This window comes from Columba livia, chromosome Z (assembly GCF_036013475.1).
Source record: "Columba livia isolate bColLiv1 breed racing homer chromosome Z, bColLiv1.pat.W.v2, whole genome shotgun sequence".
Lineage (NCBI taxonomy): Eukaryota > Metazoa > Chordata > Aves > Columbiformes > Columbidae > Columba > Columba livia.
In genome coordinates this window covers 21,373,476-21,391,385 of record NC_088642.1, presented here as the reverse complement: position 1 = coordinate 21,391,385, position 17,910 = coordinate 21,373,476, and the positions used below count along the sequence as shown (strand labels likewise).

Genomic DNA, 17,910 nt, shown 5'->3' with positions numbered 1-17,910 from the left:
GAGAACCATCTAATACAGCAGCTGCAATACACAACAACCAAACCCACCTTCAAGAAAAAATAATTTGAAAATCCAAACTAATCAATTATGCTTGAAGCAAAAGTCTGCAAACATAATCTTAATGTACACCTCCACAATTACTTTTTGAGGAATACTACTATAAAAAGATCCTCTTCTGCAGATTCAGCCTGCTTCATTATGCATGAACTAAGCAAGGATCTGCAACGCCTAAGACAGAGGTTCTCCCTACTTTGTTCAGTCCATCAGTTGAACGTCAGATGTATTTTAGAGTGGGAACACACAAACAATAAACAAAAATCTTTAAAATAACTCCAACACTCCATGCTTCTATTGAAGCAAAGCAGTATACCAAAAGTTGGAGTCTACACCATAACACATGTACTAGTGGGTGGTCACTACACACTTAATAGCTTGAGTATTTTCCTTTTGCAACCCTAACGTTTTTCATGGATGAAATAAAAGTTTCAGCAATAATTTTATGTACTGTCAAGAGCCTGATCCTCTAATAAGCATTTCAGTTTATACTAAAGAATTATTAAGAGCAGAAAAAACAAAAATAAAGTAAGCCCCGCCCCCCCCAGCCCCGTAATTTGGTAGAATTCATAGAAATGAGAAGCACACAGAAGTATCCAAAAGCGTATGTTCTTTTCATTTAAACTACAACCTATTTATGTTACTAACATGGTATTCTAAAATAAAATTAATTTCTGCCACGAAAATCAAACACCCTACCTGCACAAAGGCTTATATTCTCATTTCTCAACTATCATGGTGTAATTTGTCAAAAAAACAATGACTTTCTCTGTAATCAGGGAATACGAATAAGTCTAGGGAATGACTAAATATAGGTTGGAAATTCTGTCCCGGATCTATTGTCAAAATATCTAGACCATAAATGAAATATAAGAAACATAACTTATTTTGTGCCTACATTTGTAGTGCCTTATCACCAGATGCAATGAGCCAGGTCTATTTTTGGGAGCAGGACAATGAATGGTATGGAGGATGCAATCAAGGAAAAGGGAAATAAACTCCAAGGAAAAAAATGAAACAAAAACCAAAACAAATGCCATCCTCTCAAGTTGTAAACCAGAATTATAACATCTGCCTTCTAATTTCTATATTTATAGAGCATTCTTATTTAGAAGAATGGAAACCTTTAAGGACCATCTCCAAAATTAACATCAGAATACAGTAACAAGTAGTAACATGGTCAGTTCCAGCAATGTGAAGTGGCTTTTTCCCCCACCATTTTCATTCTTGAATCTATTTGTACAGCTCTAATTTCCTAAAACTCCAAAATTATGTGCAACATTTAAGATAGATGCAATAAACTCCATGAAGACACTGGTCAACTGCAAATAAGGAACTTTCCAAAGTTCAGTAAAAACCTGTAGGAATGCTTGTCAACTTTATGATAGAACTGTGAAGCAAAAGAAATTTCCCATGTCAAAGGCACAGCTTTTTGGTCTGAAGATTTTTTTTTTCTCTGAGAACTTATATAAATTAATTTCCCTACACTACTGATTAAAATGAACTTTATTTATTTTTTTTTAAACCTTCATGCAAGGGCAAAAAAAAAATATTTTTCTCCCTATGACTAAAAGGGCTTCGACCTCATTGAGTTTCATGGGAGGTCTTAGGAATGGTCATGAACTAGAAGCTTTCAGACTAATAGATTTCAGATTAGAACAAAAATATCTGTTTCTGTTTATATATATACATATATATGCATACAGCCACACACATCGTTACCTTGCTTCACGACTGCAACTCTTAGAAACACAAATCGAGAAACTTGTGTTAGGAAAAAGTCAGCTTTTTCATCTGAACACAGCCACACTGAAAAAAGTCCTTTAAAGCTCTGATGGTGGATCTAACAGTAGCCTTTCAGACATTACTGTTATCTGCCCTATTCCTTTAACTAATGTTATCACCTGTAGCAGAAGGGAATGCACATTTGTATTTCCACAAGCGCATTTCATCATCCAATGTTATCACCTTACGGCACTAATGAAGATGGCCTGCATTAACCTAGGAGGCTGAACAAGTCAGTTAAGCGCCAAGCAAATGTTTCCCTCTGCTACCCCTACTATAGAAGCAAGGTAGATGGCCAGGAGCTATGATACTTTAAACAGCTGTAGCTGGATGAACCAAAACTCACCTTTCAGAGCCCTCATGCGGAAGGCTCCAAGATTAAACAACCAAAACCATTCAAGTAGGACCAATTTTCTCGCTTGAACTTCTGTAACTGACCAGGCTCAAAATGCTGCTGCTCTTCATCATCCCAAACGTCAAATTGTAAGTCGAGAATATGTAAGTAGATGCTCACATCCCAACTTGGCATACATATTCCCTCTAAATACAGAGCTCTTCTGATGTACCTTCTTCATTTCTCTTGACAACTGAATATTGATGTTTTAGTAAGTTATTATAACCACAACCTATTGACATCTTATCTGAGAAGAAAGAGACACCTTCAAAGTTTTCTCTTCCTACATGGCAAGGTGATTGCAGAGTTACAGTTTACTCCTAGATGTCTTCATTTTCCAGTCCATCTTGATGGTGTTCCTCAGAACTAGACTTGATCATTACTGTTTTGCCTCTATGAGATTTTTGAATCTAGGATAAAAAAAGCTGGCCCAAGTATATGAAAATATCAGGTTGTACTAGGGCACAAAAGGTAAGAAGAGTACCTACTACCACTGTGTTCATCGAGCATAACGAAAAAACTCCATCAAATGAGCAAAAAACGTTTTAAGTTGCCATGAGAGCTGTGGAAGTCTGAAAGATGAAATACACCATTCAGCTTCAAGGGCTTTATAAAATCTTGAACTCATTTTGAACTATATGAGAACAAGAATCAGAGAGCCAAGGAGAGAGTAATTAACCTCTGAAAACAGATGTCTTCATGTCTTCTCTTTTACAAACAAACATATGTTAAATTTGCGCACATCTACTTTAAGGCATGAGTCCCAAGACTTTCTAGGGTTTTGATGTACAGATGAAGTTTGGAACTTTTACAATATCCATTCAAATATACTTCGTATCCTTCAAGGCATCAGTATTCAAGCTTCATCCACCACTTCATTCCATAGACAGTAGAATTTCTTTTTATTTTCAGGATCTAGGACCTAGCCAAAATATCAGACCAAAGTTTCTCTTTCAAATCCTGCAGACCTAGATTCATAGCTTGCCACAATTCTGAACATGTAGGCTTACAAGCTCTTGAGACCAGTAAAGTGTGATCAAGATCTTTTTGCTTTGTAACTGTTTTCATAATAAAAGGAACATATAGTAAGCCACAGAAGAGTTTTCTAACTATATTAAAGATCAGGTATCCAAGTTCTTTGTTTTCAGATTTTCTTTTTGTGGATGTCTTTCACTCCTGCCCCCTGCCCAGGAATGTAGATACATCCAAAATATTTTTACATTTTGTTCAACTCTTCAAAAAAGTTTATGACAGTTTAGAGCACAGTCTGATCCCAGTTATTCTCTCATTTACACATCCTTTTGGCTTGGTAAATTCACATGGATGTAATCTTTACATTGCAACATGCTTACCAGAAGGCAGTACCTTGGTAGTCAAAGCAAGATCATAAACTACCTTATTCTAAAAAACATTAGGAGGTATTTTGTCAAATTAAATGGGTCACTGTGGTGCAACAAACAAAACTTTACAGGAAGCACAAGTTTGAAATGTAAAAAAAAAATAGATTAGCTAGATTTCCAAATGGTTCTCTCTCACTTGTCGTCTTATGAACAGCATTCCTAGAGACAGGTTGTGGCATTCATCTTTGGAAATACCCGTATGTCAAAACGACAAGCAGTTTCACATTTAGAAATGAATTAATTACTCTGGAATATTTGTGCAAAAAAACATTGCATTGGAATAACCACAGATACTGTGAGTCAACTGTGATTTGAAGAATATCCATCCTGCAATTGGATATGCCTGGAAGCTGAGCAAGTGTTAGGGACAGCAGCTGGATTAAGAGAGTTGTATTAAAGAAGTATCTTCATTCTTCCATTTAACCTGCAATCTCTCCAAAGCAGCAATGAGAACACCATTAGTGTTGAAGTCTCTGATGTTACAGTTTTCTTGCAAACCTCATAATTGCCTTAAATCTCAGATAAAACTCGTTCAACAAGTGTAATAGGATGATAGCCTAAAAAATTTCTAGAACTGCTTGTCCCAGCAAACAGGGCTTTATAAATGTATGGGAATAGGCAACAAGCCTAAATAATAACCATATCCCTGGTTGCTAGGCTCCATTTTAGCAGAATGGCAAGACTCCACTTTATTAATACTGTTTGGTAGACTCTAAATTCCAGAGATTTCTGAACGATCTTGAATGATATCGAAGACACAACAGAAATTATCACCTCCCCATTTAAACCTTGTAAGGGACTCAACTGAAGACTTAATATCCAAGAAGGGTAAATGTGAATGTACTCCTCTTCAGACCCACAAAGAAGCCTGATCCTCTAACACTGAATTCTGGACAAACCATTTTTATGATTCAAGTACAAACTTTTTTTTTTTAAAGCATAATAATTAAGTCTTGTATCTTAAAGCCCTACACTTTTCAGAAGTGACTGGGATATGCCTCCACTTATTTGAACTATTGAAATCAGCAACAAATAAATTTAACCCAAATATACCATTCCTAAGCAGGTATTACTTATTGCCAAACCTTCCATTTTTAACATCAGAGAGAAGTCAGCAGAGATCCAATTACAAGCTTATCTCATTTAAGCTAATGGCCAAGGTTAGGAATTTTCAGCAGATAACATATATGTCTAAATAACAAAATTTATGTTTACTTACAACTGCTTTATTTTCTTAGTTATTTTTCACAGATCAAAGCACCATGTCCCCCACCTAACAATATTTTGTAGACCACAAAAATCTAAAGCAATTAATCTAATCTGGGTACAAAGGGGGTTTAATATTACTTTAATGGTACTGATGGGTGACCTACCAATGGAGTGAGGGCAAATATCCATACTTATCATTCTGCTACTCCATGAACTTTCAGCATTACTGACCATGAGAGCTTGCTCTCACCTGACATCTCCTCCAAGTCACATTCCAATAAATAAAGAACTGAACAACCAAAAATAACTCTTTTGAGTTTCCCACAGTACTAGGTCCTCCTCTTGAAGGAGAGACTTGGCACACACAGGTCAAAAACTATTTTCACTGCTTGCTCCTTACGGAAGAAACTAAGAAAGCAGAGTAATGATCCTGATATAGGAAGCGTTAAAGAACAAAGTCTCTGAAGCAGAGATCAGAGCACAGAAGGCTTCCAGTTGCTGCAGTTCAGAGGATGGGATTTTTAAGAATCTGAACAGAAACAGCTGCTAACTTTTAGTAACCCCTTAAGAGATTTTATCAAAGTTACGGTCACTGTACAAAAATGAAAGCCCATCAGGAGGGATGCCCAAACTCCTTCAGGACAAAACACAGAAAGAAACAAGAGTCTCTGACATGCCTTAAGGTGTAGGAGACTTCAGAACCTTAATTTTGGTTTTAGTTTTTTAGTTTTGCTTGCTTTATAAAATGTAATAATAATGTGATCAGGATAATGGGAGAATGAAATATGACCTTAAAAATTTTTGTACTTAAGGATGTCTGGTAACTAATTATATACTGTCAACTATAGTAATACAGTATAAACATTAGACTAGAAAATAACAAAAATAGAACTACAGAAAAGTATAATCAAGCACCTACACTTGTTTAGAGACTGGAAGCTGTAACTTAGCCTCCCTGAATTTAATAGTACTTTTACAAACAATACAATTTTAACTCATTTATGAGATAGATTTTTCTGATACAAATGCTGGGGTTTTATCCATGTGATTACTTTCTGAAGAATTATAGTTTTGTAAATTCAATTGTTCAAATATCTGGCCAAACCTGAAGTGCAATTACTTTTGAAATACACAACACCTAATTTCACAAGAATAATGCAATACACAAACAGCAGACTTAATTAAAGCTACTTATGTATCACTTGCAGATTAACATATCCAATTAGTTTTAAATTCATTTATATAAACATCAAACTTCAGAAATAAGCAATGACTTTAAAATCTCCCTTCCAGATGTTGATTTGATTCTGCCAGCATACTTCGCAATCTTCAATTAACTAGATTAACATTTACACTGCATGATAACAAATAAAAGGTCTGTGTCATCTTAGGCTGATGTCAAGAGTAATCTTGAGACTATGAACTACAGAAATACTGGGCTTAAACTCTTAAGAAGGTTTATTACTTATACACACTATTTCTTTAGCAAGATTTAAATTCATTATACAGAAGTGACTGTCACAGAACAAAATGAAGTCATTACTAGGTAAGAAATATTAAAAACACCCATCAATCCAACAGAGACAATCAGGGCCATACACTACCTTCAATTTATATTTAATTTTCTAATCTTAGTTTATGCTACAGATTTAAAAAACAAACCACAAAACAAACAAAAAAAAACAAAAACCAAACCAAACCAAACAAACCCCACAAAAACCAAGAAAACACCAAAACCTCCTTACCAAACTGGTAGGTTTTAGTTGTTTTCTATACCTGCTGACAAGAGCAGGTTGTCTGCTCTACCCTCCATAAAGCACAGCCTGCGATAAACAGGGGAATTTGACTTCATGTTACACAGGCACACCAAAACAAAGCAAATGCCATTAAAAATACACCTCTACTGTTTTTTTAAACCTGTTTTTCATTCAATCAGTATTTCATTCTTTATATAAAATAGAAAAGAATGCAATTTTTTCTAGATAGACAGATAGATAGAAATATTGCAACACTTCATTGCAATTTCTCTAGACGGCAGAGGAATTTCTTCCCCTTTTCTTAAAACACATCTGAACACACACACACACACACAAATCTTGCAAAGCTGCTTTTTTCTTGGGAAAGCTATGTGAGGTGCCAGTTTCATCATTCATGTCACACTATGAAAAAACAGACCTAATAAAAACTCATATACACAAAATACCCCATACATAATACTCACATTGTCCTACTACATAGGGATACAATTATTTAATATTTTACACTGTATCATTTAATCTTCTGATGTTAGAGACTGTAATCTTCTTCAAGATTACTACACAAATGACTACACTTGTAGCTCCATTTTTAAGGACATAAAATCCCTATAGCATATTTTTTTAAATGAATGCCAATATACTAGTTATAATTAATTTCTTTAATTGGCTACATAAAATCAGACATAAACAAACTATCAATTCTTAGTGTTCTTATCTTAGTTTCCTCTTTGGGGAACTTTTGAGGGGAGATCACTAATGGAGAGAAAGGGATAAGAGCTGGATAAGAACTTAAAAGGTAAGAGAAAAAGGTTACTTACCTATAACTGTAGTTTTGAGAGTTTTGCTCCGGCAGATTCACACTCCTGGGATGTGTGTCTCTGCTGCTATGGGCTTGGAACAAACTAAAAAAGAAGGGCCCACAGCAGGCATCCAAATGCCCCCTAACTGATCCAATTATTGGAAATTAAGTTATTACAGCTTCACTTCTTCCTAATTCAAAGAATCCACAGTAAGATTCCAAAGAAGTGGGTAAAATGGATCCTCAGAGACAAAATATATAGGGGAAAAAACCAGAGATACGAGTAGGTTTGTCTCATTTTAAAAACGATTCGAAAGATTTAAGTTTAAAAAAAATATTAGCCTCCCAATGAAATGGTTAATGATTAATGATTTCATTACTCTTCTCACAAACTCCAGAGAACAGTGCCCTTTTACAAGTAAAAGTAGAACTCCTTAATCTGTTAAGACAGCTGCTTAATATGAAAGTGTCTTTGAAGTAGTGCAAAATGTACCAATGAATACACGATAGTATGTACGGAAGAGTTCAAATTAAAATTTAACAATCTGAATAAAATTAAAAAACTAAAGCAATTTGAGAAAGAGTCTCTGAAAAAAAGATGGGTTATTTTCTATTTTTTTAAGTAATTTTCAAGGTTATCTTCCCTCTTTCTCTTCCTAGATAACTCAGAGCTCCTGTTCATATTTGTATCTTAACTATTTTTGATTCACAATATGTGGCATTTTTAGAAAAACATGAAAGTTCTTGAGCTCAACTCAAACCTGAAAATTAATTCAATAGCAGGTCTAAATCTTGAATAATAACAAGAGTTTAATGTAGGAAAGGTTTAAACTGAAACCAACTGACTAGCTTTGAACTACTTGACTATAGACAAAAATAACTGACTTGCATCTGAACAGTGGCAAAGCAAGAGTTAAGGCAAAGAACTGAGGTTACCAAAATGAAATTTATCCCTCAGCACCCCTTCCCAGAGCCAAACAAGAATGGGGGGGGGGGGGTGGGAAAGAAGATTCCTGAGAAAAACAGAAACATAATTTTCTAAAACTCAACAGGATTTCCTGTATTTTCTTGGAGTAGTCAACTTTAAAATGTGAACAAAGCACAATTCCAGTTAAGTGAACAAAATACATTTGGAATATGGAACTCTCCCTGTTTCTTAAGTATTCAACAGCACCAAGTACTACAGAAAATATGACTACTGATGGTGATGAGAAGAAAGTATGCATGAAGCTTCATTACCTTTCTAAAGGGATTACATAATCAACATATCACGATGCATGTAAGCAGAGGATGGTTCACTTGTTGACTGTTGTGGAAAAATACAATTCCTTTTCTGTATTAGCCCTTCTGAATAACTTTTTTCCAACTCAGATAGAGTGAATCTTTATAAATACTAGTTGAATCTATCTGTAGTACTACACATCCTTACAAAAGAGAATATATTATCTAGTGTTGATTGACAGTTTGTACCTGATGAGAGTACAGAGGCAACTGTGAGGGGGCAATGACAACTGAAGATCTGAGGCATGCCACATTTCATGGACTTATTTATCTGTTCTGAGGCTATTAAACATAACAGATGTATCAGAAGGTACCATTTTGTGCCAAGTGTCTTGATTTCCAAGATCTCCAACTATTTCTTTCCTTAACAGATACAGACAAATTACTTGCAAAGTTAATCAACAGAAAGAGACTTCATTGATGGAAGAAGTAGGAAGAGGAGATGGACTATTGTCCTCCCACACAGAGGACAAAGATGAAACCAGCTTTTTCAAACTTTACGTCTATCATGATGAAAAGATCACATAATCCACTTAATTCAAGATCCAAATAGACCAAAAGGATAGAATTATAAAAACAGAGTTCTGAAAAACACTCAGATGTGAGGTAAAGATTCATATTATAAAGTCTCTCCTCATGCATATATGACATATGTTAGGACAAATATAGCAGATCTTGCATTAGTGATTTTTTCACTAAGAATTTATTTTTCAGAAGGCAAAAGCATGACAATCAGGTTCCAGAAAGCTATGCTGCTCTTCAAAGAAGGTACTTCTGCTAAACCCCATGTTAGTTTCACCTCTGAAACAGAGACTGCTTCCCACTTTGAGAGACTTTGTTTGGTGGAAGCTCAATGTTTTAACTGTTTTGTTCGAATTAAGGATTTATTAAGAAAAGTTCTGTAATTATCAAATGTCTCCAAATCCCCATTTCCCACCTGTACCAAGCATTATAAAAGGAATTCAGCATTATAAAAAACAAACAAACCAAACAAACCAAAACAACAACAAAAACCTCAGCATTGCCTTAGGCAAATACAGCAGTTGTGTAATTTTTAGCAAGAACTCCCCCCAAAATATCTCTGCCTCTCCTCTGGAATAAAAAGTTCTACTGCACTACTGGTTCCTCAGAAAGAACATGTCATATCATCCGAAGCCTTAAAAGGAAAGCATCTGAAAACCTTTGATGAAGTGCAGTACTACAGAGATTTCATGTCTGGGGAAGACAAAAAAAAAACTACAGCAGAGACCACTAATCTTCTACGAAAACCTGTGAGTACAAATCTACTCAAAGTAATTTATGGAAGACAACATCTGCCTACACAGAAAGTGTAATGTCACTAATATGTATTCCCATGCCTTACTTAGAAAAGCAGTAAAGATGCTTTCATGCAGATTTTAGCATGTGCTGGCAATTCGAGTAAGTTCTCTAGCGGGATGCTTGCTCTTGTACAGCATTAGCTACCACTATGCATTCCCACTCTATTTAGTCTGAGTACATGTCACACTATTTTTTTGAAATAACGTGATCAAAATTTACAGTATATGTACTAAAATGCATAAATGTCAGACTTTTGCATAAATATAGGATGAGGCTTTGCAAAAATGAATAACGTATTAGGAGTTACTGGATGTGTTTCTAACATAGATATTCCCATAGGAAGAATAAAGGAAGCTTCCTCCTGAAGTCACACCAAACTGAACAGCTATAATGAGTATAAGAGTGTATCAACTTCTTGATATAGTACAAATTTACAAGCCGTGACAAAAGTATAACCGAAAAATAAGAACCACATGCTTCCAAAGACATAACTTTTCAGGAAATCTGCCCAAGACTGCTAAAAATCCTTCTACTCAATACCATTAATTCCTGGCTAAAACCTCAGTGAAAAGAGCTGGTTTCCAGCATAGGGGCAACGTAAGTTGAATAAATAGTGATGATTAGTCCCAATATTATACAGCAGCTCTTGCACCTGATTCATAGCAATTGGAGGAACTCAGAAAGAACTGAGACCTGGCAGAGGATGCAAGTACAAGGGAATCATAAGTTTGGAATCCTTATTTGGGAAGACGGTTATTGCACAGTAGTGAAGGGGAGAGATTACACTCTGAAAATCACTCCTTTCCTCCAAAAGAAACAAATCAGAGTCTATCTGTGTCTATGTAATTAAGGCAAACAAACTTTACAACTAATGTTCAACATTTCCTGAAAGCCGTAACAAAAGAGAAATCATGTTTTAGTCTTGTTCTAAGTGTTTGAAGGCTGCTATGCACCATCAAAAATGCACTGTGTTTTTCCAGATGCTTCTCAGCTAAAACATGTTGGAGATTCTACTCACAGTGTGTCAAAACAGAAGTAGCTTTTGAAGTACCAGGAAACAAGCCACAAGTTTTCCATTAATAAATTTAGAATTAGTAGAAGAGATGTAAGCAAAGTAACAAATTTCCCACTTCACTACATCAAAATTTAAGACAAAGATCTATTTTGAGGTGATCACACATTTTCTTCATCTATTCATAAAAAAGGTTTCCTAGAAAGACTTGATTTAGTTACCAAATAAGAAATATCTAAGAAGTTAAGCCTTTTACTAACTGCAACAACCACATTTACAAACACACAAACACTCTCTCTTCACCTTCCCCTTCAATCCCCACCCCAGCATACTTAAAAAACAATTGTTGAATAGAGAGAAATATTGTGCTCTTTCTGCTGATTAAATACCCAAACCGTATGTAAATTCAGTTGTGTCCACATAAATATGTCCAAAATTGAAAACTTTTTCCTATGAACTTTCAAAATAAGAATTTATGCTGTTTTCCACTGAACAACATTTTTCTTGGGAGTATCTCATAAATCAGCATTATGCTATGGGAGACTTTTTTTCTCAGAAGTTAAACACAGTGCAGAAGAAGCTTCTGAAAAATACTTATGTTAACCTATTAGTATCTAATATATAAAATACATCTTCTCTTCAAGACTTACATGGGACTTTGCACTTACTTTTGAGATTTCTGAAGCCTAAGACCTTCAAACCAGTTACCAACAGAGAAAAATACAAAACAAAACAAACCCAAAGACGATAGATTAAATGAAATCAGTTATATGATCATAGCTACTGAAATGAAAACACTTCAGATGCTAATCTGGTTCTGTGCTAGAGACCATACAGATACATGGTAGTACTCTAAAGTTTCTAATGTCTACATAATAATAAATATCCAGTTAAACAGACAATGGAGACAATATAGTAGTATGTATTACCCAGTCATTATACTGCCTTTAAAAGAACAGATATGATTTTGATCTAACACCTCCTTCACATTAAGTTCAAATGGGAACATGAATAGAAATGGCATAAAGGAGTTTGCCTGTATTTTCTCAAATCAGGCAACATGAGTAGTTAATTCATAATTCTAATACCAATACTTATTACAAATTTTGACTCATGGTGCTGCTGGGGTTTTAGACACTATAAACCATGTCAACTGTACTTCAACCAGTCACGTGGTTCAAAATAAGAGTAGCTTAAAAAGAATTTTGAAACAGAAGAGCTTCAATTTCCACCCATCAAGACCCCAAATAAAGAATAACAGATATTAAAAGTATGCATATATGGGAGATCACAGTTCATTGCTGGAGGGGAATGGAGGTGAATGTTGTAGAAGAACCTATACTGAATAAACAGATTTGAATTATGTGACAGTGACAGGAAGCTTTTATAGATATAGATATATATATATATATGGGGTTTATATGCATATATATATTTATATAAAATATATAGTGTATAAACACACACACAAGCCTTTTACCTTTATCTTGCACTTCTTTTGAAAATCGCTCCCTTTCAATAGCTGATTCACGTTCTATCCGCTCAATTTCAGCCAATGCATCCAATTCTACTTCATCATATGACGTTATAGTTCCTTGTTGCGAAACCTGTTGTTGTGTCTGTACCACAGGAGTCTGAGGTTGTTTTGCAGCAACTGAAGTGTTCTGTTGTAAAACAGGCACTTGTTGTGCCTGAAGGAAAGCTGTCTGTTCGTGCTGCGGCAAACACTGTGCAGCGTTTAGTGGGCGGTTAACATCCTGTGGAGTAACGGGTGTTTTAGAAGTCTGTCCTGGGTACTGCACATTAAAAGGAATATCACCCTCTGACACACTGCTGTTTTCCAAACCAGAAAGCATATCATCCTGCTGGTCCATATCCGAAGATCTTATACGAGAGAGTCTTAATGTAAGCTTAGTGGAGTCCTTGGAAGGAGAGCTAATGATATCATACATTGCAGCTTTTTCAGTCTGGTCTTTTTCATCCTTGCCTAACTTCATTTTCTTTTGTTTCTTTTGCTTTCTTTCTGGAGAATCTAACAGTATGTCTGGGGGAACATCTCTAGGTGATGAATAAGGTGGAGGCTGAGATTGTTGGATTAAAGGTTGTCTTGATCCTAGAATAATAATTCAGAAAAACTGAAGAGTTATGTTGTTTCAGGTTTATATAAAAACACACTAAACATAACCTACAGAATTTTAATGTGTATTTCTATATATATCTGTGTTCACAAAAGGGCTAAATAAGATTGGTAGGAAGCACATCATTCCTAGATCAAGATGTAACCCAGATAGTTGTGGTGTTTTTCCTAGGAATTTTAGCAGTCCGCTGCAGGTAGAGAAGGGATAATTTCAGAGAAGATGAACAAAAAAGTCCACCACCAAAAAAGAACACATAAAAACCAGTACCTGCATGTTTAGAATATCAACTATTAGAAAATGGTCAATGAAAGCAAATTGACTACAGAAAAAGGAAAGAAAAAGTATTCTTAATAAGGCCCAGTGATGAAGACTTAGTGATCAGTGCATAGGCATTAGCCATTTCAGCCACACATTTTTAATTAAAGAAAAAAAATACCAAAACATACAGTCCTTAACGTTAATTCTGACAGTTCATTTTTTACTTAAAAAAATATATATATATTTTAGGTAAACTTATTCCAACCTCCCCCACTCACTACTACCTAGAAAACACTAATTGTCTTAGGCAAGAAATGGTAGAAAAATGCCTTATCTCCCCCATGCTTCATATTTTTTTTTTTAAACATATGAATTTTTACTTCTGCATGCACTCATTACAAGCTTTCAGTGTATCTAGAGAAATTTTTTAAAGAGGACTTTTTAAATTAAGAACATTCTCCAGTTAATCACAACTAAAATTTTTGTTCCTCAAATTAAACCAGCTCCCCATAACTGTCAGCCCAGAAAGCTCTGAAAAACAGGGAAGCTTTTCAACCTGTCCCAATTACAATTTTGAGCTATAATTTTTGGCTTAAAAAGGAATACTGGGTGAGGGGGAGGGTGTAGTGGTGGTGAAGAAAAGCCTGTTGCCTGGACCAATAGGGTCAGCCTCCTCTTGTCAAAGACAATATATACCAGGTTCCATCCACCCATTGGGAAACACTGGTCCTCGGAAAGCAGTGACTGAGATTATTATTATTTTCTCTTGCTCAGGTCATCATAGGCCAGTACTTTTAACAACAATCAAAAAAATAATCTGAATACAGGTGCCAATACACTTCCCTGAAGAAACACCGTTAAACAAGAAGCAGCTTTAATCTGGAGCTTAATTTTTTAACAGATATTTTAAGAAATATCAAGAATCACTAAGGATTTACTGACCTGTAGATGAAAAAAAGAATGGATACGTCTAGCAAAGGTATTCACATGAAAGATATGCCTTTACTGATGACTTCTTTGCATAGACCACTACACTTATTTTCTCTTTCTAGTACATTCTGTGCAAAGTCCTATAACTTCCATGTGTAGAGAGCACCATATGAAATGGGTTTATGTCACCTGTTCTTGACCATGAGCAACAAATCCATATTCTGCCAATAACACCCACAACATTGGGAAGGCCTGTTTTGACTCATTCTGATTCTCGAGATCTTTCCACTACTTCACTTCACCTCCTCAAATTAGATACCACACTCAACCACCAGTACTGAAGTCCCGGCTAAGGTCTCTCACTTGCCTTTCACCACAGTTGCTATTCTTGTGATGCTCCCTCCCCCACTCCAATTACTGCCTCTTTTGGTAACTTACAAGATTATCTTAGTGTAATGTATACCAGAAATCATTAGCTACTGATTTCTTTTATGGTAGTAGCTATCACTCAGGAAATACAAGCTACATTTTTATTTTTACAAACATTAGAAGCAGCTCAGAACTTTTCAAAGACATCTTACTGACATCTTACTCTTGAATTACCTCTTAAGTGAATACTTCCAAAGTTGTAACAGTGGAACATTCACTGCTTTGCACAGCTAAACTTTTAATAGAGGACATGGATATGATTCTCCCTTGTCGTAAACTTTTATGTAAGTATGACAAGATTGTTCTGATTTGGTATTAATCTGGTATTTGTCATGCTGAAAAATAAAACTGCAGCAAGAGATAAGGTGGTTCTTTTTATCTTTCAGTAGACTTGAGGAGGTCAGAAGGATTTCAGTGCATTCCATTGAACATATTTAGAATCCAGTAAATGAAGAAACAAGTAAAGTTTTTCCTCTCCTAGGCAGCACTACGAATAGGTATATGAAAGTATTTTGCTCCTGAAGGGAATTCCTGAAAGGTGTTCACAGTGAGGCCTATCAGCTGTATTTTAAGAGCACATGTTCTGGCAATAATTTCACATATTTCTGAAACGTTGTCTCTGGCAACAAGGAGGCTTAGAAGCTGCAATGCCTATGTTTTGAGGTGAAAAAAAATTGAAAAACATGAAGCATTCTGGAACAGTTTCATTCTACCGTAGACGTTAGCATTTTTGAACAGGTATCACACTCTGAACACGTACCACATTCTTTTGGATGCTTACACTTCAGAAAAAATGTCACCCACTATACAGCGGGAGTTGTGCCTATTGCTGTTAAAGTCAGTCTGGAATACTACCAATGGGAGAAGGCTCGGGCCATTTGTATCTGTGAACAAAACTCTTGCAAGACTTGTTGATGACAGAAGAAATGTTTTTGTGGAAAAAGTTCACAGACGGGCACGTATGATCTGTTTGCTGAACCAGTCAAGATTCCAAGCTTCAGAAGGTTTATTCTACAAAATGCTCTCAATGTAGTAAATCATACAATGATCTTCGGAAATGGTCTTTGGGAATGAACTGCATTTCAGAATATTATCTTAGAACAGAGAAATATGTAGGCATCTTTTGAATCTACACCTAGGGCTGTGCAGTAATTGAGGAGGAAAAAAAGTCTGATTTTCTGTAGATGATCTTCCATAGTACCAGCAAAAGAAACGTGTGCTATTTCTTGTTATATGGCAGGAATATGTAAAATTTGCAAGATATAAAGAGATTCTCCACTGATTTGGGAAGGTCATTGTATCTTTACTGAAGAGCAAATACTGATGGTCAATGAGATAACACCAAACATAGCCAAGCAGCAAGTAACATCAACAGGAAATAAGGCCTCTACAGAGAATAAATACACCCATCAACAATACCTCCATAGTCTTTCAGTAACAGTCATTCTGATCACCCATTACCATCCTGGGACTAGTTTTCTATATTAATTAGTTTTCCTGATGGTTCCAAGTGGTAGGTGGCACTAAGTATGGAACAACTTTCATCAATTGTTCTATCAATTTCTAAACACCTTTCTTCTGTGACTCTTGACTGATTTTTTACCAAATCCTTTATAATGCAAGCAACTATAAAATGCATTACATTGACAGTGACTCAGCCTTCTTAAAAATGTAAAGTTTCAAATCCACTTCTTGTTTACCCATGGAATGGCTTCACTTGCTCCTTGTGCCTCAGTAAATTGTGTAGCAAACAAATAAGCTCCTGTCCAGGAGACTGCACAAATTACTGCTATCTCTATTTTATGTTTTTTTGTCAGCGCGCTTTCTAGTTGCACCACAGTACTCGCATTTTATTTAAGCATTCATGATACTTCCACTGATCATCTTTGAGCCTCTTCAGATGAAAGACTACTTGCCTTTCAAAGCTGATGCACCAATGTCACACAACTGATCACATCCATCATTGTGATCCACATGGTTAAAAAACAACTATTAAGGTAACCAGGAACTTGGGAGTCACATATTTTACAGATTTTTAAAGAATTACTAGCTTTGCACATGTACACCAACAACTTCCAAAGCATCACTCCAAACAGCTTCTTCATATTCCTATAACTGCCTTGAAGGTAGATTCCCAGATGTTGACAGAAAGTCTTTCACTTATCCTATATTTTCTTTGCCAAAAGTAGGGTTTCCTATGCATGAAAGCTGGAAAAATCTCCTAGTGAATAAATGAGGACTAAGGGCTAATACTTGGTTCACAGCACACTGGGGAGAAACTTTAGGAACATTCAGGTGCTATGCCTTTTAAAATCCATAGCAAAGTGATCCCTGAGACTCCAGGAACATTATTTAAGTGGGTACCAAATTGTTGTACAAACCTGGACACAGCATTCCAGACCTTTTAATGGAAAAGTCTTTGGAAAGAGAGACTTTAAGGAATGCATATGTGCTACACATGGATTATTTGACCTCATAACCAAATAATTATAATGTAAATAAGTTCCCAAAGGCAGAAGCTGGGGAAGAGAGAAAAGAACCACAGCACCCATATTGCCTTCTTACTGATGTTTGTCTGTTGGAAAAGCCGAGAACCTGGTGATGACAGAACCTGAGGAACACACTACTACCAAAAGATTTTAAGAGACTGCAGTAACAATGTGTAATTGGAAGTGTCTCAATTTTTAAGTTTAATATGATCCTATTCACCACTCACATAAATTAAATGTTTTCATGAAAATGTGATCAGAAAAATTCACCCTGGAACTCTGGCTAAACCAATCTCTGGCAATAATCATCCTGAGAATTTGTGCCTCCAGCAGACTCAAAATGGGAAACAGTCCCTTCAAAATGATGGTAAAGGACTGCCCAGGGTATTATACATAGTTTGAATGATTTAAGAAGATACTAGAAGAACAATTTCTCTGTAACAGAGATAATAATAAAGAGGTAGTATTCCAAACTGATATTGTTAAGAACAAGCATCAAAGAAAAAAAAAAAAGTATTCTCTAAAGTAGAAGGCTTTGTGGATTAATGAGAACTGAGTGCCACATCTGGACTTTAGCATGGCTTTCTATACACCTTCTCATAATAATTTCACTAACAAGCTGAGGAAGTAAGATCTAAACAAAAATACTGTAAGA

At 35.6% G+C, this 17,910-nt stretch overlaps 1 protein-coding gene across 9 annotated transcripts in view; it reads right to left on the bottom strand.

Moving 5' to 3' along the window:
- The window catches only part of NIPBL (NIPBL cohesin loading factor), a 167,016-nt gene that overhangs the window by 56,965 nt on the left and 92,141 nt on the right, over positions 1-17,910 (bottom strand). For 6 of the 9 annotated variants that reach the window (XM_065047569.1, XM_065047575.1, XM_065047570.1 and 3 more), the window contains one exon: positions 12,492-13,124. The exons of the other annotated variants lie outside the window; for them this stretch is intronic. In XM_065047569.1, the coding sequence (XP_064903641.1) occupies positions 12,492-13,124 (633 nt within the window). The remainder of the gene's footprint in view (positions 1-12,491; positions 13,125-17,910) is intronic. 9 annotated transcript variants of the gene reach the window in all.